General features: G+C 33.8%; 1 protein-coding gene across 1 annotated transcript; it reads right to left on the bottom strand.

Annotated features, from left to right (window-relative positions):
- Window positions 1–197: 197 nt before the first annotated feature.
- Window positions 198–21,078, bottom strand: LOC105124458 (ABC transporter D family member 1-like). Its single transcript, XM_011024484.1, is given in 26 exon segments — window positions 198–454; window positions 713–791; window positions 874–926; window positions 1,024–1,184; window positions 2,028–2,264; window positions 2,366–2,527; window positions 3,361–3,519; window positions 3,584–3,764; window positions 5,837–5,909; window positions 6,086–6,235; window positions 6,355–6,479; window positions 6,761–6,851; window positions 12,171–12,279; window positions 12,361–12,460; window positions 14,861–14,998; window positions 15,100–15,211; window positions 15,297–15,601; window positions 15,736–15,907; window positions 15,909–15,960; window positions 16,105–16,183; window positions 16,275–16,410; window positions 16,588–17,042; window positions 17,186–17,383; window positions 17,777–18,001; window positions 19,627–19,897; window positions 20,727–21,078. Coding segments are annotated over 26 exon segments (3,972 nt in total). The 5' UTR covers window positions 20,789–21,078; the 3' UTR covers window positions 198–367.
- Between the last annotated feature and the right edge of the window lie 4,531 nt (window positions 21,079–25,609).

The raw sequence follows: 25,609 nt of genomic DNA, 5'->3' as shown, positions 1-25,609 counted from the left end.
CAGTAAAAAAAAAAAAAAAAAGGTCAGCCTGTACATAAAGATTTCTCTATTCTACTACGTGATTTCAGACTTGATTTCTAGCAGTTTCTGCAACAACCTTGTGTGCTTGGCTTCTCTTTCAGGCCCCTCCTCTTGCTTTCAGCAAAAAAATAAATACAGTTGTTGTATATGATTAAGACAAACAAATCTCCATGGCATCTCCTCTTTGCGGGATTCATAATTTTGTGTAAAAATGATCACGACTTGAGATACATGACAAATAATTGACTCCGCTGAATGGCCTAGTGACTTTCTTCCTACACACCATTTATGAGGTCTGAGAAGTCTTGCATGCTCCAGATACTTAATGGCAGATGCTAGTGTCAACTCACTGCTTAATTGCCCGAAGCTCCCACTGGCCCTCACCATCAATAAGCCGTAATTCCAGGGAATGGAATGGTATTAGAGCAGGACGCTGTGATATATGAGAGAATAATCAGTGAAGGAAAAGCAGTAAAATCTAGTTCTAAAACAATACAGTGACGGTAGCCTCTTTTTGCGACTGAGACAGGTCATACTGAAGGATACTATTGTCGTCGGATTAAACAAGATATTCGACCCTGATTGGGTGCAACTGATAATTTGCAAAAGAAAAGGAAGAAGAAAGAAACTGCTCTCAAGCAGATCAATTATACAGTAAATAATTACAATCAATTATCAAAGAGCCACTTACTTGTGAGGATGTAACAAATGTGATGCCCATTTCCTTAGCAAGTCTATAAAGTTGTTCCTCAACATCAACACTAGTTGCACTGCCACCAAAAGACAAAAAAATCATGAGGTAACTGGAAATATTTCTTTGAAGGTTAACAAATGTAAAGTTTGATGACATACTTTGTGCACTCATCAAGGATGGCAAATTTAGGCTTGTGAAAGAATAGACGAGCCTAGAAAAAAAAATGAACAGTTGAAGATCCAAGAGAAAAATCTTGAGAAATCTTATTCAAACAAATTAAATTTGAACTACTTGATTAACTTCCTCACCATGCCTAATCTCTGCTGTTCTCCAAGAGAGAGGGTGTCTTCCCAATTCAAATTCGCATCCCAGCCGCCTTCTCTCTCCAAGAGATAATTTAGCCGAACATTCTCCAGAATATTTTTCAAACGTGTATCCAGAATATTTGTTATTTCAGTGGATTGAATACCTGAAATTTTGCCCAATTATAATCCCCAGGGCAAACAAATGATTAACGATGTCAAAACTATAGAAAATTGAAATGACTGTTAATTTTTTACCAAGGACCATGAATGGAGTCAGAACTCTTTCGGCAGTAAATCTATTAAAATAACCTGTAGAAAACCCAAAACCTGCCATTCAACTTTCATCACAGTCTAGATGTCCTCAGATGAATATAGCAGGGAGCCATTGAGAAACAAAGAGCTATATATCAATATCTCCAAAATTCTACTCAAATTTTTTTGGTGCAAGGACCAAATAATAGCTTTATTTCTTATGCATGATTATGCCTTCAAATTCAGGATAGCTTAAAGATGCATTCCCTCTCAATCTTTTAAGCAAATTTATCAACGTGTCAAAAAACCACCAGTCTGGAACAAGGAAGATATCATACTTTGCATAAGTTTACTCTGATGCATGTTTTCAGGATTAGCCAGGAACAACCAAAATAGAAAAAAAGACAGCCAAAAAAAAATCTTACATTTTTTATAAAAAGGCCTTTCTTTTAACTATTTCTAGTAAACTGCCAAAAGTTGATATTGCTGTGTTTGTTTTTTTTTCCCCCCTTCTTTGGGAATACTAACAAAATTTGCTTAAACCTTTCATTAATATTGGATAGTTAAAACCAAGACAAACAAAGTGTACCCGCGCATACTCCTACATAATGCTATCACATCTACTAGTCATCCGTGAAATGGAATCAATGGGTTGGAGAGCAGATGCAATGCAGTATATTCAACTTTATACAAGAGATATGAAAATAGAAACTAGAAATTGAAACCAGGAAATTCAATTTGTGCAAGTATGCTACCTTTTTCAGACAACTTTAGAGTCATGACTTCTGCTTCATCATGAGAGAGAGGATATATGATTTGATCTCTCAGTGTTCCCAAGCATGTATATGGTCGTTGAGGAACATAGAAGATACCACAACCTGATCCGGTCTCTTTACTAATATGTTGCGATGGTTTAGCGAGTCTTCCACTCACAATGGGCCAAAGACCTCTGAGGACTCTGAAAACAGTACTTTTCCCACTCCCATTCGGACCTTAATAGTTTGACATGAATATCAGGTGTAACACTGAAATAACAATAGCCCGTTTGATAATATAACAGGATAACACGATACATAGAAATCACTTCACTAACCAGTGAGAAGCAAGCTTTTTCCTTGCCCTATGTCAAATGTTAACTGCCTCGCCAACAATTTCTGCGCTGGAGTAATGATATCAACCTCCATAAAGGAAATGGCATCTTTTGAGTCAAGTTCACTGTTCTTAGATGGAGATAATTTACCATTCAAAGAATCCCCTGGACATGCAAAATCTTTATAAGGAAACTTTAATAGAGTAAATGTAGAACTTCTAGGAAATAGAACCAAACAATAACCTAACATAATAGACTCTCAGCACGAGTACAAGTTATTTAAAGAATCTAGAGAGAGAAAGGCTTAGTATAACAAGAACCAGCATATTGGAAGAACTCCCAAACAAAAAAGAGAGATCGATCCAAATGCTGTCCAATGAGACATTACATTTTACAAACAAATCCTAGCTCAATCATACAGTATCCAAATTTCTGCTTTGAAAACACTCCACAGAACTTTGATTTGCTGAACTCTCTCTGGGATTGCATTGAAGAATAAATTATCTCAAACAGGTTTGTTCTTCCCCTCAAGATTTAGGCTTCTAGCTTGCTATCATTGGCAACTGCTGCCGGCAATTATAACCAACAATAATTCTAACAGAAATTACTATTTATTGACCACCATATAGATAGGAATGTCTATGCTCCATGCAGACTCTGGCAAGGAAGATCCTTCTAGATTGGAATGTATCATTCACTAGAATATCACTTGATAAGCACAAAATTATACATCTAAAAGATATAGGGCAGATGTCCAAAACTTTAAGCACAGTAGTAAAATTCCTGAAGAAAGATAAGCTAGAAAATATTGATGGCTGCCATTGCAACACTTGTAGTGTGGCTGACATTGTGGGACTTGTAGAGTGTGCTTACATAAGCCTGTTGAATCTATCACTAAATTAGTTTCTTCTGTTACAAAGCAACCACTTTTACCCCCCCCCCCAACCACCCAAAGGCACAGGAAATAGTAGTATAGATAGTTACAAAAAGACATGTACCAGACTCTGCAGAATCCAGAAGCTCTTCAAGTTCAAAAATTCTATTTATACTGCCAGAAAGCTCAGCAAACTTCTTATGCAATTCAAGGATGTCTCCAAAGGCAAAAAAGCTTTGAGAGACAACAGATGCTAAGTACCGCAGCGCATGTGCCAGGTCACCTGAAAAAAATAACCAATATGAGAGAATGAGAGAGATGCAACTTAAGTATCATACTAATCTCACCTTGAGTTGAGGACATCGCTCGGTCTCCATTGTTTTCCACAGCGTACAACAAGCTCAAACCCCAAGTTACATTATGTGGGAGTTGCTTTGTCACAAAATCATCAAGTATGCCATATGACCATTTCTTTTTCAAAAGCAACATGGAATGGTCAAGAAGTTCCCTGAATCTTGACTCAATCATCTGCAATTGAACAAAGTGTGAACCATATGAATTACATTGGACAAAAAAAAATATAACGAGTGAAGGACATGCCACACTGCATTACAACAAAAAAAGCTATGCAATAAAAAAAATGCAATGTATTTGAAAGACAAGAAGATTTACAATAAAAAATCAACTTCTCTAGATGAGAAGATATGGAACAGAGACCAATGGCACCATTTTAACATGCATAATACAAATGGTAAATTAGCAGCTACCTCCATGAAGAGTTTCAAAGCTTCAACATTTTTATCACCCTTCATCTTTACGAGGAAAAAAAGACTGGGTAAGGGTGTTAGACACATACCACATGTGATGCATGCTTTATCAAAAAAAATTTCTTAAGTTTTCCTTGTATTTAAAAGATCATACACAAGTATCAATTTCCATTTGAGATATTGAATGTATCCAACTAGTTTTCTAAGAAAAAGAACTAAGGTGATACCACCCAAATACAAAGATAAATTTTTTTGAAAGAATTGCCTGAGTGCCAAAAGTATATATTGCTACTCCAATAATCAACTGAAGATAAAGGATTTCTCTTCCCCCCTCAATGTTGCTCTATCACAATCCTTCCAAATAAAAAAAAAATAGTTAATTCAATACTCTCTCTCTTCTTCACCCCTCAATTGACCAGACACCCATAGCAGTGAATTGGTCCTGCAACTTACAAAATTTTGACAATATCTATTAAGAAATAAAAATGAAAAAGGAGACTGAAAAGGTTCTGACACCAACTAGCCACTCAAATTTCAGTAACTGAAAATTTAAGTCTATTTTCCATATAAAATCACCTTGTGAAAGTAAATTTCAGGAAACTAGTGGACACTTAACACTAGCAGGATTACAATCGATAATATGTTGATCAGGCTTTGTAATGTTGCAATGTGTCACAAACGATATCAGGGACACTGCTCTATTAACAGGCATCAGCAAATAAACTAGGAAAAGTACAAGCAAGTTCACTTTCGAGAGAGAAAAAATGATAACCCCTTCCAATCAGTTTTTTTCCAGGACCTCAAAAGTCCACTTTCAAGTGTTTTTTTTCCAAATGAGTGTACTTTTATTTCCTATAACACCCTACAATACTTTTAAAAACTAGTTGCTTGATATTTCTAGAAATCTTCATGACATGTATGTAATTTTTTGCTAGTAAAGTATTTTCAGCTAAAAATAATTGTTTAAAATATAGTAGCTATGCTATGATATTTACAAATATGATGTGATTAAAGCCTCGTGTATTATGATGTGACAGTCATATAATTTTATTCTTGCTATGAATCTTTTAAAATATAAAAGGTTTAGGGCACCTCCTTATGCTAATGATCATCGACATTTTCATTTTTTCAAAAGAAATTAATTACAAATATGTTCACCAAGATCTGCAATAATGATTCGATATAACAAAACTTGCATTACAGTTATTAAACTAGTTTATAATTAAAAACTTCAAAAAAAATCTCATAATAGTTTCTTGGGCCAAATAAAGAAAAGAAAAGAAAAACCACTTGAATGAGTTTTTTTACAAATATATAAAAAGGATTTTATAGTTAGAATAATAAAATATGAACTTCATTGGAAAAACCAATTATAAAGGTAAACTTATTGGTCTTTAAAAAATACACTCTAACTTTTTGGTCTTTTACTTCATAAAAACTAACCTTCCCGTACTTATTCCCACTAGAATAATGTGCACATTTTATTTTTCCCATGACAATGATTCAAGAAGCAGCTAAGCAAAAGATAAATATCCATACTAAATAGTTTGAATAATATTCATCTGTCTTGGATTAACCATGCCTCCAAAATCATGAGGCGGAATTTACCAGAAAACAAGGATTAATTCCCCTTTGCGAATTGAATCCAAAATAAAAGGTGTCGTTATTCTATCTATGGTCATAGACTTTGATGACTTCAACCACTCTCAATTTATAGTGCATCGTGCATATCAAAAAAATACCAAAGCCCAAAACATTTAGCAATATCAGCTAAAGCACCGATTGGCTTTTAAACATATGAAATGGTACACTAGCAAAATACAAGCAGCTTACATCTTTTTCTCGTTTGCCACCACCAAAGAAAGCAACAGACTCAGCATGTGTGCGCAGTCTCTCATGCATGAACCTAAAAGTTTCAGTGACAACGTAAGGACTCACAAAAAAATGCAGCACCAATCATAATTGTCCTTATTATCATCCATATTCCAGTACACTTTTTTTTTCCTTTTTGGAGAGGATGGACATGTAAAAAAACAAACGACAAGATCAAATGTCCAAAGCAGAAACTAGATCTGAGATTACCTAAAGGTTCCTTCGAATTGTTGCTCTTGACTTGCAAGATCACCAAAATCAGGAGTAACAGCCCTCAGAAAACCCAAACCAAGCAACATATAAGTATACAATATGGCAACTCCCCTCTGACCTGTTAAGAGCTTCATTCTCCAGGTAAACCTTACAAATTGAGCAATGGAATTATTATTTTAGAGAGGGAGAGGGGGTGTTCAATAGTTTATGGAAAGGAGAAACTAAAAGTAAACCAAACAAGGATTAAAGTTGACACAAGTACTCACCACAGGATATCTACTGATGGCTTTACCATTCCAGTTACCAGTCCAGACAAGTCCGTTGTTAACTTTTCCAGATCATGAGTTATTCTCTGATCTGCATCAATATTTTTTCTAGACATGTGGAAGACCTACAAGAAATACATTTGACATGAATTACAACCACATTAGATGCAACAAACAGAACACGAGGAAGAGGAATAGGTAGAGAGCTTCAAGAATGGAAAACCATTTTGAAGAACTTGTTTAAGTGAGAAAATTGCAGCATGTAACTAACATAAACAAAATGTTACAGATAGCTAATTATACAAGAATTTAACTTATTCTCCAATATGTTCTGAGCACACAAGCTCAGCACACTTCTGCATTCAAATAAGAGGCCAACAACAAGGAACTGATACCAGTAGATTACCTTGTAAAATGTATTGTTTCTCAAGTAGTTCTTTAGTAGATGCTGGGTCAAACGAATCCTCCATCCAAGGGCCAGGAGGGTTTTCAAGTGTCTGTGGAATAAGAGATAATTTACAACGAGTTTAGATTACACTACTAAGTGTGCACCAAAAAGATAGCATAAGTTTGAACGCGAACCTTAGGACCATCACATCTTAGCAAGCCCAAAACATCAAAATATGGAAATTTCAGCCATGAATTTGGGATGAAAGATTAAAGAAAAACATAAGTGCTTCATAAACCACCCCTAAGCTGATTTCTTTCCCTTCTAGAAAGAGGGATACAAGACAAGGACTTCCCAGAAGATCACCCATCCTAGCTCTTATCCAAGCACATTTTTTCAGTCAGATATGAGCTAGCATTGTTTAAGGCCATATTAATTATAGGATTCTTATTGTATGCTAATTATATAGTCATATATATGGTTTCCATATTTAGCCAAGTTGGAGCTGGAAATCAGCCTTGTAATTAGGGATGTATTATTTGATTCTATATAATGGAAGGAACTATCTATTGAGAGACATTCAGACAAAACCCATTGTTTATGTCATGGTATCAGAGCCTAAACATTCAAATTAGAGCTGTCTCATTCTGTAGTTGCTGTCAAGAGGGTTAGAATTGTTGAGCGTTCGCTAGGAGGGTGGTTTGGGGTCATTCTATTGATCTCTTTTGGCTGTCAGCAAATTTTTTGCCTCTTCTAGTTGTCAACGGAATCTTAGAAGGTGTTGTCGTCGGTATTTGGTGTCAAAGTGGCTTGGGCTTTTTCGGGTTGTTATCCACCAGGTCTTAATTTAATTTTTTTATGGTGATTTGTTGTTGTTTTGGTGATTTGGGATTGCTAACTTGCTGTTTAATTACTAGACTTTGGACTTGTTATTTTTTGATATCATGACCACTAGCACTTCAAAGTCCTTTGGGGTGAAATTCACGATAAGAATTATTCTACTTGAGAATTCCAATTTTGTTTATTTGTTATGGGGAAAGAGTTATGGGGCTACATTGATTGAAGTGATCCGACTCCTATTGAGGATTTGAAGTTGGCTCAGTGGAAGATCAAAGATGCCAAAATCATGACCTGGATGATGTTAGCCTCTATTGACCCTCTGATTGTTCTAAATCTTAGGCCGTATAAGACTGCTAAGAGTATGTGAGAATATCTTAAGAAAGTCCATAATCAGAACAACACAACCTGACGATTTCAATTGGAGTATGAAATTGCAAATTATACTCAAGGAGATCTCTCCTTTCAAGAGTATTTTATTGGATTTCAGATCTTATGGGCAGAATTCACTAATATAATTTATGCAAAGGCACCTGATGGATATCTCATTGCTGCTTTGGGGGTTCATAAGCAGAGCAAGAGAGATCAGTTTCTGATGAAATTGTGACCTGAGTTCGAGGCTGCTCGGTCTAATTTGATGAATCGTGATCCCTCTCCTTCTTTAGATATATGCTTTAGGGAGTTACTTCACGAAGAGCAACGTCTTGTTACACAGGCTACCTTCTAGCAAGACAAATTACCAACTAATATTGATGTTTATGTTGCTCAAGTGAAATGGAAAGGTAAAGACATGCAAAAAGTTCAATGTTATAGTTGCGAGGAATATGGACATATTGCTACCCACTGTGTGAAGAAGTATTGTCTGCAAGAAGCCAGGGCATATTGTTAGAGACCAACCTATCCATCCTCAAAATCATTAGGCTAATGCCTATCAGGCTACAATTGGTTCTTCATCTTTTGTTGCTGGTGATTCATCTTTCCTTACTCCTGAGATGGTCTAGCGGATTATTATTTCTACTTTTTCAACCTTGGGGGTTTAAGGCAACAGTTTCCTACTATTAAAATCTTGGCTTGTTGATTCTGGTGCATCTAATCATATGACCAATTCTGCTAACACTCTTCACAATATTCAGCCATATACAAGATCATTACAAATTAAGATCGCTAATGGTAATCAATTACCTATTCATGATGTTGGAGATGTTAATTCCTTTATTTGAGATGTATTTGCATCTCCCGAACTTTCCACTAGTTTTATATCAATAGGCCAATTGGTTGATGACAATTGTGTTGCTTTGTTTTCTTGTTATTGTTGTCTTGTGCAGTATCAGGTGTTGGGCAAGATACTCGTGAAGGGTTCTAAAGTTAGATGATTGTTTTTTCTACACTTTTCCATTCCTTTAGTTATTTATATGGCTTGTACTATTGTAAACCATAAAAGTGAAATATGGCACAAACATTTAGGTCATCCTAACCCTATTTTCTTAATTCATTTAATAAACTTTGGTTTGTTAGGAAATAAAGATCAATTTTCATCCCATATTTCTCTTGAATGGGCTACATGCAAATTAGATAAGAGCAAGTCTCTGTCCTTTCCTTCTCATAGTACTCATGCTGAAAAATGTTTTGATTTGGTTCATAGTGACGTGTGGGGTATTTCTCCTGTTATGTCTCGTGCGCATTATAAATACTTTGTTAAATTCATCAACAATTACAACAAACATACCTGGGTTTATTTTTATTTTTGTTGTAAATCTAAGGTATTTTCTATCTTTCAACTATATGTTGCTTATATTGAACTCAATTTTCTTCACGTATTAAAGTGTTAAGGTATGATTTAGGTAAGGAACATGTCTCGTGAATTTCATAAGTTAAACCAAAAGGCATTGTCTCCCAACATTCTTGCCCCTATACATCTCAACAAAATGGAGTTGTTAAACGTAAGAATCGTCATATGCTAGATGTTGCTTATACGTTATTGTTTGAATCATTTATTCCTCCTGAATTCTAGGTTGAAGCCTTATCCATGGCAGTCCATCTTGACAAGCATACCTTTGATTGTGTTTGTTTTGTTCATTTGTCTTCTCATAAATGCAATAAATAGTCTGCTCAATCTATTAGATGTGCTTTTATGGGTTATATATTTCTCATGAAGGTTATGTTTGCTATGATCCATGCTCTAATAGATTTCATAAATCTCATCATGTTGTTTTCTTTGAAAATCAATATTTATTTCCCACTCATGTTGCATCCTGATATACCTGTTCTTCCATACTTTGATTACTTGCTTTCTACTCCTAAACGGTTTAATCCTGGATTTGTGTATAAATGACGACACCCAACTTTGCCATTTCTTGAGCCCAGCCTGCCATCTAAGCTTGTTCACACGATGTCTTTCGTGACTAAGCTAGATTCTGGCTCTATTCCTCATTGTTCTACTAGACTCTCTTGTCCTCCTAATCAGTATGGATTTTCCTATATATTCCAATTTCTGCATGTTATTTTGGAGCAGATAAGCATGAATATTGGTTAGAGGCCATGGTAGACAAGCTTTGCGCTCTTAAAGATAATCATACCTAGGATGTTGTTCCTTGCCTAATGACTATTAAAGCTATGGTTGTAAGTGGGTTTACTCGATCAAACTCCATCTTGATGGGACTTTGAATTGATATAAAGCACGGTCATTTGCTCTTGGAAACAAATAGGAATATAGGGTAGAATAAGAGGAGACTTTTGCTTCGGTCACTGTGAAGACTACATTACGGATTATTATTTCGATTGCTACTTCACAAGGTTGGCCGCTTCATCAAATAGGTGTCAAAAACATCTTTCTCCATGGTGATCTTTAAGAGAAATTTTGCATGACACTACCTCTTGGTCTACTCTCTAATTCTTCCTTGGATTTCTGTAAGTTGAAGCGCTTTATATGGATTGAAACAAGCTCCTCAAGCCTAGTTTGAAAAATTTCAAGCCACCTTGCTTCAATTTTCTTTTCAGCAAAGCAAACATGACTCTTCCTTGTTTCTTTACAAGACATCTACGAGTATTGTTCTTCTCCTTGTCTATCTTAATGATATTGTTATTACTGGGATGGATTTCATCTTGATTACCCATCTCTAGCAGCAGCTTCAAGCCTTATTTCATATCAAGTATCTTCGTTCATTTACATACTTCTTAGGGTTGAAGATTCACACTAATCCCTCTAGTATATTCTTGAATCAACATAAATATACGCAAGATTTGATTATTTTGACAAGTCTTCAAGATACTTCCTCTGTGGATACTCCTTTAGAGGTTAACGTGAAATATCATCATATGGAAGGCAACCTCCCTCTTGATCCTACCGTGTTTCACCGACTAGTTGAGAGCCTGAATTACTTGACGATCACACAACTTCATATCTCTTTCACAATCCAACAAATTAGTCAATTTATGCAAACTCCACGTCATCTACATTTAGTTGTTGCTCGTCGTATCATTTGATATCTTAGAAACTCACCTAGTCATGTGTTGTTCTTTCCTATTGATACTCCTCTTTGCCTTGTTACATTTAGTGATGTTGATTGGGATGGATGTCTTGATATTCATCACTCTGTTACTGGATGGTGCATGTTTCTTGGCGACTCCTTGATCTCTTGGAAGAGCAAGAAGTAAGCATGCATGTCCAGATCCTCTACAGAATATGAATATCATGCTATGTTCATTGCTTGTTCTGAGATTGTTTGGCTCCATTGTTTGTTAGCTAAGTTTGGCTTCTATCAGCTCAACCCCACTCCTCTTCAAGGAAACAACATGAGTGCCATTCGGATTGCAGCCAATCTTGTTTTTCAGGAGCATGCAAAGCATATTGAAGTGGACTATCATTCTATTCAAGAAGTCATGGACACCCGGATCATCACTCCTCTGCATGTTTCCACTAATCTTCAACTTGCAAACATATTTACCAAGGCTATGACCCGACAATGTCATCATTTTTGGTTGGCAAATTGATGCTTCTTGATCGACCAACATCAATTTGAGAGGGGGTGTAAGTCAGATATGGGCTGGCATTATTTAAGCCATATTAATTATAGGATTCTAATTGTAAGCTAATTATATAGTTGTATGTATGGTTTTTCATATTTAGCTAGGTTGGAGCTAGAAATCAGCCTTGTAATTAGGAATGTATTATGTTATTTGGTTCTATAAAATGGAAGGAACTCTTTATTTAGAGGCATTCAGAAAAAACCCATTGTTTCTGTCACATCTAACTGGACAATCTTATATCACAAGCAAAGGAAAAACATATTAGACAGCCATTCAACTTTACTGTTTTGACTCTCTGTCCAGTAATTACAAGGGAAGCCCCTCATACTGACCGTGCTGACAAGAGTGATACACAAACTACTATGATGTGTAAACTTTTGCTTCCATGTGACACTGACAAAATTAGAATAACAACCAAAGACTTGCAAAATTAGAATAAAAACCAAAGACTTGCAAAATGCAAGGATCAAATAGTCTTAAAAAAATCTAAAAGGCAGCACTCACAGTATAAGATCAATGGATCGGGTTTGAGTTTCTAAGCAAGTTAATTAAGGACCAGCAGTACCTCAATGAAGGTGCAATAAAAGAAGAAGCAGCACTTTGAAGAACACTGACGCCTATTAATCGAACAAAAGATGCTCTGTCCTGCTCCAAAACAAATTTTACAGTTGTACCTGTGAAAATCAATTCATTCAATAACAAGAATGTTATCCCACAGAACACTAAATGCATAAAACCAAAGTGGATATTAGTACCATTCAATGAGGCGATCCGATCTGACACAAATGTTCTTGAGACAACAAGGAAAGCAACTGCCAATAGGTGTGCCCCTTGTTTGTCAAGTATAGATGGTACCTGAAACATAGGTAACAAAAAGATCTGTAAGAAATGAAGAGGTTGAGAAAAAACAGAGGTCAGATACTGAAATTTTTATGAAACACCTTAGATCCACTGCAGGTCATAGAAAAATAACAGTGTAGACCAGCAGATGGTCTATGTAAGTGTTGCAGTTGATGGTAATTCTTAGTCCTAGAAACATTCAAGTATCAGTCGTTATGAAGGGCAGGGGAAGGAAAACATTACAAAAACAAAAATTACTGCAGAAGAATGGCTAAAATAAGGTTTAGGGCTCCATAAAGCAATCTCAAAAGTACAACTTCACAGAAAAAAGCAGACAGGGATTCACTTACCTATGCAATATTAAAAACCCAAATCTTCTCTTCAACTTATCAAAACCAGTGTTCTGCCTCACATACAGTTTAGCATAGCAGTACGTGAAAACACAAGTTTTAAGACAAATCTAAAACAGTCAAGAATGCCAGCTGCAGCTTTGCACTAAGCATTCACATGGGCCACCAGCAAAATTGGTTACTGGTGACACATAAGGGGAACATGTCAGCTAAAATCAATTATAAAAAGAAATAGAAGCAAGGGGACACATCAAGCATATTGGCACATAAAAATCCAGTAACCTTCTCCAGGAAAAGGATATGAAGACTTTTGTATCACCAAGTGAAATTGAGAACATGGAACATATTGAAGTTCGTACTTAAATTGAAATTAACCACATTTCAATTTGTGGGATACTGAGAGGCATGTGAGAAAGAAATTTAATCACTTCAATCATTTCAATAAACAACTCAAAAATGCTACAATTTGAACCAAAATTATGAGCCAACAAAGAATTAGTTGGAAGTAAAAGAGCAAAGCAAAAGGAATAAAATGTCATGCAAGGCAGAAGCGAGAAGAATGATAAACAAGAAGAATCATCTCAAAAGAACTCTAGAAGGCCCATCTCTAAAGTGAATCAATTTCAAAATTCTCCATTTATAGGTAATGGGTGTTCCAAAAATAAAATACGTGCCTTATACAAACACAACAAGAGCCCTGATCAAATACAAAATAAACTAATACCTTTGATCACCATAAACAATTTGAATTTTAAGTTATATTATTTTTAAAATCATCACTTTAGATTTAATTTATTTTTTGAAATTAATTTCGAATTTTTAAAGGACATGAGGCAATATCCAGTTAAGGTAATGACATTAGTTAACACCATTTGTAATAGTTACAGCTGTAAGGACTAAGCAATGACAAAATTAATTCAGTAAGAGGTTGCTATTAGTGCAAATAAAAGTAGGGGGTCCAAATTAGTACAAAATTAATAGTACAGGGACCAATGCATCTTCAAACCAAACTAAATTGTGATTGTTTCTCTGCCCCTCAAAAATCCTCATATCCCACCCAACATCACATGATTCCCTGAAGCCCCTGATTTTTTGACACGCCATGGATGTTATGAGTGGGTATTATAAGGGGGTGTCACTTTATCATGGAGCTATTATCAAATGTGATGAACTAAATACTTGATCTAGCTAGAAAATTTATATATTATACTACTAATGAAATGCCTGACATAACTAATGCTAATTTAATATATCAATGTCAACATCTAATAATATAACAAATAAATAATTAAATTATCACAAACATATACTAAGAACGATTCATATAAATAATGTAAGATTTCAAATTTGTAACTGCAATTTAAACAAGAAGGAACTCAAAGTAACTTGATTTGTGGTATAAATGCATTATCATGCTGCTATTAATTTTTTTTATCTACATTGTCTCCCACTTCAAACTGATATGCTTTGGATTAAATATATAAAAAAAATATTTAGGATCTCATTGAAAATTGTCGGACAATATAGTGTAACATTATAAAAATGTTTAGAATTTATTCGCACATTTTAGTTCAAATGCTGAGATGGATCACTAAAATTGAAAATTAGAAATATACTTAACTCACTTATGAGAGTTGAGAAACAAAATCACCATAACAAAAAAGGAAAAGATTTGAAGGTGAAAGACTAAATTATCTATTGATAAAGCTTTGGAATTAAATTGTAATTATATCACTAAATAGACACATGATTGCTTACCACCGACTAAAGCTTTGAGGGGCTTAATTGAAACCAAAAGATAACATTTATAGTCAAATAGAACTTTGAATAACTGAATTGATCATTCAAGGACTAAATTGTTGACATATCTAAAGCTGGGGGAACAAAATGAATTTTGCCCAAAAATGCACATGTAGCAAATGACATGCCACCCAAGGCACTCTTCTATTTTTATGACTCTATGGATAGATGTTGCAAGACAAGTTTGCAATGGCAATGACTAAATTAGCAAACCCTCAAGTCATCAGTGCTTATCATTAGCACCTGTAATTTTGAATGGACTCACCAGTATTTTAAACATTGCAGCTACTCTCAGAGGCAATACCCTTGGAGCCCTTTGAAGTGGTGGAACAATGGGCAATGGAAGATTATGATCTACGTTGGGCGATGCTGCTATAACCTCAGAGATATACGAGTGTGCGACCTAGATAATTGCTGCTAATGAGTTCTACATAGAGTAAAATAAATCCAATGGAACAATACAGATCCATGTTCACAGCAAAAATATGAGAACATTAATGAGACCTTATCACTTGTAGAAAATGCTTTTTGGACTACCATAGCATCGTTTTTGCGATCTGTCTCAAAAGCCCCAGTGATCTCACTCCTAGCTTCAGTCAGGGCTGGGGAGTCCTTCCTGTAGTTCAACGGGTTTTAACGAACATATGTATGCTTCAAGTGAACATGCAAACAAAGAAGATTTACCAACTTGAAGTACTAACCCTTTGTAATTAACATGCCAGCCTCCTTCTCCATCCAAGGACAAAACCACATCATGAAATGCAACTAGAGCTGGACGATGTGATATGGTTATGCAAGATGTTCCCATTGCTTGTACTTTAGCACAAAAACGTTCCTCCATGTCAGTAGTCACAGCACTAGTGCACTCATCAAGAATTGCAAATTTAGGCTTATGGTAGAACAGCCTGGCCATCCCCAACCTTTGTTGCTCCCCCAATGACAGTTCCTCGCCCCAGTTAACCTCTTTCTCAGGTGGATAACGATCTAATAGATACTCAAGGTCGACCTAGAATATTAACACAGAAAGATCAATTATGCACGGAGCCTTTATAAGATTTCAATACAGCAACAGAATTGTTAAAAATATTGATCATAAAAGCAGATTTTGGGAGAAAAAGAGGGAGGAAATTAGATAATTACATTTTTTAACAGCTCCACCATTCCACTATGGGTCAGTGGTTCAATTTCTTGGTCTGCGGTAAGAGGATAAATTAATTGATCACGGAGTGTGCCTACAGCAGTATATGGTCTTTGTGGAACATAGAAGATCTCCTTGTTAAGATCAGAACCAACACCCGGTTTCACAATATGGCCAAAAGCCACCTAGAACTCGAAAAAGTGAGCTCTTCCCACTGCCATTTGGACCTTCAAGAGAAATGACAGTATATTTTACATGGCAGCAAAACAATGAACAAATGAGAACAATGATTGAAGGGCAAGGAAATAGAATATAAATATTAATGAAAAGATGTTGCAGGATTGAATTCTCTTTCAAGTTCAAAAGGATACCCGTAATCAACAGATTCGATCCTGATTCAACTTTAAGAGTCAGATCTTGAACCAAAACATTTCCGCTTGGGGTGACAACCTGGAAAGCACTTTTACTATTAGAACATGGAATATCTCTTGATATAGAATGGAAGTGTCTATAATTACCACGATCAATAAATTCCAAGTACCTTGACACCAGAAAACTCAACATAATCAGCATCACTGAAGTAGTTCTTACTTCCACTTCTTTGCAGAGATGATTTATCATCATTGCTCAGCTCTCTTGATATGGATATTAATTCATGAATGCGGTCAGCATAACCACTGCAATAAAGCACGCATAAAGTCATCATTGTAGACATAATGCTTGAAGCTTTTTCAGGGGATGTAGAGAAAGAATTTCTTCAAACAGAAAAAAGAAAAAGAAAAACAAAGAAATTATAATATTAAAATAAAAAAGAAAGGCCTCATTTTAGTCCATAACCATAGTGTTTGATATACCTGAGTCGATTAAGTCGTCTTGAACTTGTAGAAAGAGTTCCCAGGGACTGGAATAGAGATATTATAACACTGGTATGATATCTTAAATTACTCAACATTTCTGCCCTTCCCAAAGTTGAAGAATCGGGTCTAAGTTGGCCAGAAAAGAAGGGCTCAATAATCAAAATAACAGCAACAGTAGCACCAAGATACTTAAACAAAAAGTCTTGAATCATTCCAAACCACCACTGGTCATGCAGGACAGTGCTCATGTGTCTAATCAGGGTCTTAAACTTCTGCTGAATATGAAATTCTTCTCTGCGTTCTCCACTGTAAAATGCTATGCTTTCTGCATGGGTCCTCAAACGTGAATGAAGCTGCCTATATTCACCTTCTAACTGCTGTTCTTTAGACATCAGCTTCCCAAAAGCAGGAGAGAAGTTTTTAATCAAGGTTCCAGCTCCCAATATATAGGCCTGGACATCACGTGTCAAATGGAAAAGTATAAGACAGCAATCTTATTAACCTGAGAAGGTAATCAACAGCCATTCAAGAAAATATGTCTTCATGAAATCTATAGTGCCATCTAAATATAACAAAAAAAAGGTCAAATAATTACCACCATCCAAAACAAATACTTAGGGCTAGTATATGAACACAAGCGCCATGTATACAGCACACCATCGGCAACTGCTGTCAAATCATCCAGGACAAGTTCACTCAACTCCGAACAGAACCTTGGTACATCACTTGCAATTCTTTGCTCAGGGTTAGTAATCCGACCATCAACATGTGATATTTTATAATATGCCATGTTCTGAAACCCAAAGGAAAGCTTAATAAACAATTGAGAAAGCAACGTTCAAAGACTAAGAAAAGTTCAAAATATATTTATTAGGCACATCTCATCAAAGATTGTCTTTGCCCACATCAAAGATTACATTACAAGCTGCATATTTCTAAATTGATCAAAAGATTTCAGAAGATCCATGTTTGATCCTAAATTGCAAGTGCCATCATGATTTAACAAAACAGGATTTCAGACAGTCAAACATCTAGACATTTAGTACTGCAAAGTCAAAACATGAATGATAGAACTGCCTGGGAGCAGCTTTCACAGCAACTTGAAAAGGAGAAAGACTATAGAAAAAAGAAATAATCATACATGCCAGAGAAAAAGCTATCCTACCCTAAAAGGCAACCACTTTACCTCAAAATAATGCGCATGGATAAGTTTTGTCAGTATTTTTCTGAAACAGAGACTTAAGGTCCCAGTTACATACTTCGAAGTAGAATGCATGGTGGATAGAAGGAAACACAGTAAGATATTTTCAGATATCAGACGGAAAAATAATGGTACACGTCGGAGAAAAGCAGCACGGAATAGAAAGCCCTGCACTTTCGCTAATCTGTTGCTCAAAGTAGTTTTCAAGACCTGCACAAAGGATGAAAACACATATTTACTTAGATAATGCCTTCATTTGTGAAAAGAAACCCAAGCAAAACTGAATGGGTGGTGAAATGTCCATTTAGGGAAAGGGGGCACTTCAATTAATCAATAAATAATCTACACTAAATGAACCAACAAAAGATCCATTGCACCCATTATCAGAAATTAATCAAGTAAAGACACATGAAACTAAAAGTCTTCTTTTCTTTTCCAATGTTTAGCCAAAAAGTACAAGAATGAATGAAAACGTCTGTGATGCAAATCAAGGATAGTCTACTGAGCCCACGACCAAATTGCATCAAATAATGCTTGATGTACAAATTAGTTGTAAAGTTTAGAGAAGGAACAAAAGGCATAAATATGGAACACTTAACAATGATTCCTCTCTTGGTAAAAGCCATCACAGTTTTCATTCTCCTTTTCTCATTCAACATTAAGTAGCACTTTTGTTGTTCTTTTTTTTTTTTAATTTTGTTGTTGAATACTGGTTAGTTAGTTGCAATTTGGGGGTCGGCATGAAGATGATCTTTGAAGTCAAATGCAAATACAGCACCAGATTTTACGATGATGACAAGCTTGAAAGACCTTCACAATGATACAAAAAACATTATTTTCCCTAAAAGAAAAACTCTGAGAAATTTATCAAAGCGGGGGAAAATTCTGAGTGGAAAATAATGTGCAATCTACCTCTTCACATTATTTAGTTAGAATTGATGACACCTGGTAACTGCAAGTTCAGACCACAGTGACACCAGAGTGCACCAAACATACAGAGTATGTCATAAATCATAGTTCTATCATGTGTTACAATTAGTATCATGTTGTTTCATAAATCCTTGTTCTCAACTAAGAGCATCCAAAAATTCAACATCTTACAAAGACATTTATCAGGAATATTTCCACATAAAGAAGTTAAAAAGTTGTTCTGATGATTCTATAAATGAAATAAATCAAGTTTGTGCCATTACCAACAGATTTAACAAAAATAAACCCTCTTCATCTAAATAAAGACATCGGGAAATGTTTCATATCAACAGGAAACAGACCAGATGCACCCGTTTGCTACTAAAATCACTTTCTATATTCATTTGTAACACCAGGTCAATTCTTTTCCCTTTAACCTAGCATAATTTCTAATGAGTAAGATAGTGATACTATATACCAGTAACAATTAGGTGAACATGCATTTAATGCAGCACTGTTTCAATGCTTCAAATCATATTATTGTACACGAGTAAGCTACATTTTAAACTTTTTAAAAATGTTTGTTACATGTAATGAACTGGAATAAAGTTTGGGTGAGTATAAAATACAAAAAGTAAATCAGTGGTATATACACCATGAACCTACAAGAAATGCACACGGTTATACTACTGTCTGGTTGAGATTTAGCAGAAGATGATCGCAAATTTGAGACTAATAAAGGGAGGGGGGGGCAAAAAAACTTAAAAAGATATGTAATGGATTTAATTGTGCAAGTATCGGACAGGATAGATTCACACATGATAAACAATCAAGAAATAAAATTCACAAAAAGGAAAGCTTAGACGAGACCAATAGGAAATTAAAAAAATAAATCATATTTGAGTAAGCAGAGAAGAAAAACTTACTGCTATGGCAATCATAGCCAATAGGTCCTTGGCACCCATTTTACCCATACGAGACAGAAGAACTGCAGCTAAAACTTGCAATGACTTTAAACCTCTTTTCTTTTGTGTATTTTTTTTGTCATTAGTAACCAGCTTGTTTGATATCTTTTTATCATCTTTGGGACCATTGGAATGAAGGAAAGAATCAGATTTCTTAGAGCTAATCCTTGACTGCACATACACAGCGGTCCCACCAGCAGCCAAGACACCAGCTGCAAGCAGTAGAGATTTCCTGCATCAACAACAAGATTATATATGAATGTAGTTTCGTCGCTATGGAAGTTCTTTTGTAAATGCATCAAGAGCAATGGCATTTTATAAGCCGGTTTAAATGGATTTATGATTCTTCTGACCAGCTTTCTATATTATTTTATCTTATCTTTTACGCGGGCAATTTAACACCAGCTGATTTTTTTATTTTTTTTCATTTGATGGGTAAACCTGTAAGAAACTAACAATCAAGTAAGGAAACGTTACCAGCTGGTAAGAAAGCAAACAACATGTTAAGTCCATTGACAACATATAAAATAAACAATTTATGATGTTTAAGAACCTCCTTCCTATAAACCCAAAAAAAAATCCAAAAGGCCAAAAAGTATAAATCTTTAAATGAAAGTCCTAGAGAATACACTCTTTAATTTCATTTCTTTAAGCAAAAACCAAAATAACGCTGTGTCTGATCCAAAATTTAACACATTCAGACTGCCAAAGATTTCTAGTGTAATGAATAACAGACAATGGCACCCATTAAGCACATCCTTCTATTCACTTTCAAAATTCTCAATAAATAAATTATTAATTGAGTAATATCTAAATAAGCATCAGAAATGTAACATCTTCCTCGATTTAAAATTTAAAAAAAAAAAAACCGTTTTTCGATCACTGTTTTTCCCAAAAAAAACCGAAATAATTCAATAAGTGCTTATCAAAAAATTCCCTCCAGACAGGATGAAACAGAAACTTGTAGGTTCTATTTGATTAGCTAAATTAAGCTAATAATACTGCTGGTTGAGAATAATAACTTCAATAAACTATTAAAGAATGTGAATAAAAATCAGTACCTTCTGTTGGCCAAGAGACCACGACCACGCTCGGTTAACTGCAAAAGTTGAAGAGAAGTCATGACTGAGAATCAGTCAGTAAAGCAGCAGCAATAGCAGCTGAAGAAGTATCGCTGCTATTCCCACGAATCATTCATCTGTTTGTTCTTCTGTTTAAATCAATTTGCAGTTGTTGTTGTTGATCGAAAATGAAACCCTAGAATTTTGATTTGTTTTCAGCTAACAGCATATTAAAAAAAATGGAGGTAGACGAAGAAGGGACGGAAGAGAAGTCCTAGCAAGTAGGAGAGAGAGAGAAAGAGAGAGAGAGACTGGGACAAAATGGAGGATGAGTGAACGAGTGATGAGTCCTTCCCGGGAATTAATCTTATATTTTATTAATTATTATACTCCTCCTTCTAACCTACAGCCACGTTTTTTTCTTACCTTAAGGTTTGTTTTTCGCTTCGATCCGTTTAAAATGTTTTTTGAATTATTTTTTTATTTAAATTAATGTTTTTTAAATTATTTTTTTAACCATTCTAATAAGTTACTAGCAAAAAAATATATATTTTAATGCCACCTTACCACGCATTTAGCTTGTTTCATGACTTTCTTCTCCGTATGTTCCCAATCATTTCTTTTTTCAAAATTAAAAATTATATAATTTAATTTTTTATTATTTTATTTTTCTACACTGTTCAAATCATTAAATTAAAAATTAATAATAAAATCATTGGTGGTTATGTCTTGTAAGGAGAATCCAAGTCCAAAAGGATAATATAAATTAAAAATAATTATAAAAATTCTTTTGTAATTTGATTTGAATTTTATTTCTTCTCTATACTTTTATAAATTACATTTTTTATTTTATAATTTTAATATTCAATAACAATTTACATCTTAACACTGCACGTTATTTGAATTTTTTTTAAATCCAGGATGTAAATTTATGAAAGTAAAAAAAAAATTGAAATTCAGATAAACTATGAGAGAGTTTTTATAATTATTAATTTATATTTATGAAGAAAAAGATATGATAAGGCAAATCCAAAATGATAATATGTGAGGTAAATCATAGTTTTCAAACTAAACACAGGATTATCCAAACGAAGTTAAATAATATATATATATATATATATATATGTATGTATGTATGTATGTAAACATGTTACAGGAGCTATGAATTGAGCAATGGATTCCCTCACGTGATGCTTTGTACTTAGAGGATTGGGAATTATATGAAAAGAAAAGAGAGAGAGGATAAAATGAATTCTTTTAGTATTTTTACTCGGATTTTTGTCCATATACTATATTTTATTAAAGAATCAAAATATTTCATTCTTTGTCATCACGCACAACAAAATTTTACAGTGCTCGAAAAATAATTAATAAGTATTATTATCTATTTTTTGAACACTATAAAAATTTATTTTATTTGTCATACTACCAGGGGTGAGCAAAAAAATCAAAAAATCAATTAAACTAAAAAAATAAAAATAAAAACCAAAAAAAAAATCGATTAAACCGATTAAAATTTTGAAAAAACCAGTCGGTTCGATTCGGTTTCGGTTTTATAACCAAAAAACGAACCGAACCGAAACCGAAAAAACCGAGCCAAAACCGAGCCAACCAGAAAAACCGAGCCAAAATCGAGAAAAACCAAACCAAACCGATTTGAACCGGTTTTTCCTCTAAAAAACAAACCAAACCAAACCGAACCAAAACCGGTCGGTTTGACCCGGTTTCGGTTCGGTTTCGGGTTTTTTTTCAAAAAAAAAATATTTCAGTTTAGTTATTTTTTTTTTATAAAAACCGAACCGAACCGAAAATAATCACCCCGCACTTCCCTTCCAAGCTAACAGTGGTAAAGATTATTATTAAACTTCTACACGTGAGACAATAGGATGAGGAATTTGAACCGTTAAAAATAAAAAGATAAATTGAGAGAAAGGCTCAGAACTCGATTGACAGTAAGAAAACGTGGCCTATATTCTCAATATTTTATTGGTTTTATCATGATTGTGCCAGCCACCAAGGGTGTAAATTAAACAATAATGTCAATTTTAATTGTTTGAGCTATTAAAGAAACATGTCCCGATTGTGGACATGAATCGTTAGTCTTGATAACATGATGCTGTAACTTGTATGTATGTACATGACATATTTGCTTGTGTGTGAATATTGTGTCCTTTGAACCAAAATAGCTGAAGTAATCTTGATGGTTATAATTTAATTGATCAGCTTTGGATTTGATATCAAGAAATTATTAATTTAAATTTTATAAATGTTATAATTACTAAAAACCAACATAGTTGTTAATTTTAAAATTAATTAAAATATGCATAGATTAATTTAAATATCCATATTAATATATAAAAAAAAAGACCTTAAAGTGACTCTTTTTTAAAAAACAATTTGTCTGCATGAAACGATAAGTTGACAACTATGTTGACCCATGTGTAAATAAATGGATAAGCGTGAAACGATAAGTTGACCCATGTGTAAATAAATGGATAAGATAACAAGGGCTTGAGCATTTTTGTCCCTCGTCGTCTGAGGAGAGCAACCAAAGGTAAAGGTTTGCTTCATATATCCTAAAAATGATAGACGCGTTTTTATTATTTTCTATTTTATAAAAAATAAAAAATATAATGTTATATGAAAAAATGTAGAAAATATATTAAAGAAATACCAATAGATATGGTGTAGAAATAAAAATTGTTTAAACAATTTGACTCGTTTATTAGCTTAATATTGAATAATTACCCCAGTTGTTTTTTTCCCAGGAACAAGTTTGAATAATAGAAAGACGTTATTTATGGATACTGGGTACAAATTTTAATTACATAAACTAGCAAAATTTATGGGAAAACTACGTTTGAGTCCTCTAACTATTTATTATACATGTTTTCCCAAGCGAATTGCCCATCCCCTTCCCAAAGGATGAAAGTCCTGCCAAGCTTTCCCATTTTCCAAATAGATGCTGATTAGATAATTATTTGCCCGTTACGCTGAAAGTTAGATTAAATTTTTGTTGAATGTAAAAAAAAAAAAATCAAGTATTACTAACATGTTTTATAGTAAAAACAAGAATAAATTATATTGAGATTGAATTTACATGACATAATGAATTTTTTAAATTTTAAAAAAAATTAAATAACTAATAAAAATATAATCTGTCTAAAAAAACCAATAATGATATTTTTTAATATAAAAACAATGTATTGAATCTACTTGGATTGACTCGGGTCGACTAAAATTAACCTGTCAAATCTTTAATCCGGGTTATAAGATTTTAATAATATTATAGAAAAAAAATAAAAAAAATATTTAGTTTAATTCTCGATTAATATAATATTAAAGAATAAAATTTAAAATAAAATTTAATTAAAAAAACGAGTTGAATAAACTCAAATTAGTCTATCAAATCTCAATCATAAGATTGGTATAACTGTAAAAAAAATTGAAATAAATATAAAACTTAATTTTTAATTAATTTAATGTCAAATAAAAAAATTAAAAAATTTAATTAAAAAATATAAAAAACTATATAAATTAATCCATTAAACTTATGACCTGAATTATAAGATTAATATAAAAAATAAATTAAAATGAATTATTAAATTTAATTATTAAATAAAAATATAATTTTTAATTAATTTAATATTAAATAAAAATATAAAAAAAATTAAAGAAATTCAATTAAAAAAATAATAAGACATTTTAGTATATGGTGATTTCAATCATGAAAAGTCAGAGAATATAGACATAGATTTTAAACATGTCAAACAGCTTTACTCGGCATCCACTTTTGACGAAAACATGCTATGCACGTGATTATTCTGAAGGGGAGAAATAAACAAAGGTTAGGTGAGAGCGTTACTGTATTATTGCTTCATTTACGATACATGGTGTCATGGAGACTTCTGGTGGAAAGATGACCTACCGATACTCGAAGGACCTTGAGGCAGCTTGGCCTAAAATCTACCATAATTAGATGACAAGCCAAGCATTATCCACGTTAGATGATGTGATTTTAGCATCAAAGCCTCCTCCATGTAAAAAGGTGCTCGCTTCCCCTAACATCTTGGAAGGTACAGTGGTTAAAATGACAAAAATTATAAAGTAGATGGGCCATGACGTTGACGTGCAAGGAAGGAAGCAATTGCTTCAGCAGATGCCGCAAGGCCCGCAACGTTCTGTCAATCGTGTTTAGCGCGCTTTCCAGTGAAAGATGACGTCAGGTTCGGTAGATAGGCAAGCGGCAGCGTATCTGATCGGGGCAAAGTTATCGGAACCGACTTGACAGGGTGGATGATTCAGCAGTTCGCCGGTGGTGGTTGACCGGTGAGTTCGACTCCTGGGATCGATAATTTTTATTTTGTTTTCCAACTTGTGTTCTGCAGGCATGGCTAGGAGTCGGAATTTTTTATTTAGTTTGATTTTTATTAAAAAATAATTAAATTAATTTTTTAAAAATAAAACCGGTTTATATCAATTAATTTCAATTATTTTTATCTTATCCTATAAATCTATGTAGTTGAATAAATAGTACAAAAAATAAATAAACTTACATTCCTGAAGATAAAATTAACAAAGACATAAGCATGAAGTTCATAGGCGGTTCATTTGTTTTAGAATAAATATTAGTTTTTTAGTTAATTTAATTTTTTAGATTTAGTTCGATTTTTTTTTTTGTATAGAATGGTTTTTTTGGATTTAATTAGGGGTTTTTTCTTTTCAATTTTAAGCTTAATTGTTTTAATGAATTAATTTTTTAATTCAAATAAAAGTTTGTTAAAATTTTCGACAATATAAAAAATTTAGAAAAATAATATGTCTCTTCAATCTAAATTTTATTTCTTTATTAATGCTTCTCTCGATTGTTTTAACAAGAAGAA

The sequence above is a fragment of the Populus euphratica genome, unplaced genomic scaffold, assembly GCF_000495115.2.
Source record: "Populus euphratica unplaced genomic scaffold, PopEup_1.0 scaffold35.1, whole genome shotgun sequence".
In the NCBI taxonomy this organism is placed as follows: domain Eukaryota; kingdom Viridiplantae; phylum Streptophyta; class Magnoliopsida; order Malpighiales; family Salicaceae; genus Populus; species Populus euphratica.
This window is presented reverse-complemented; position numbering and strand designations above follow the sequence as displayed.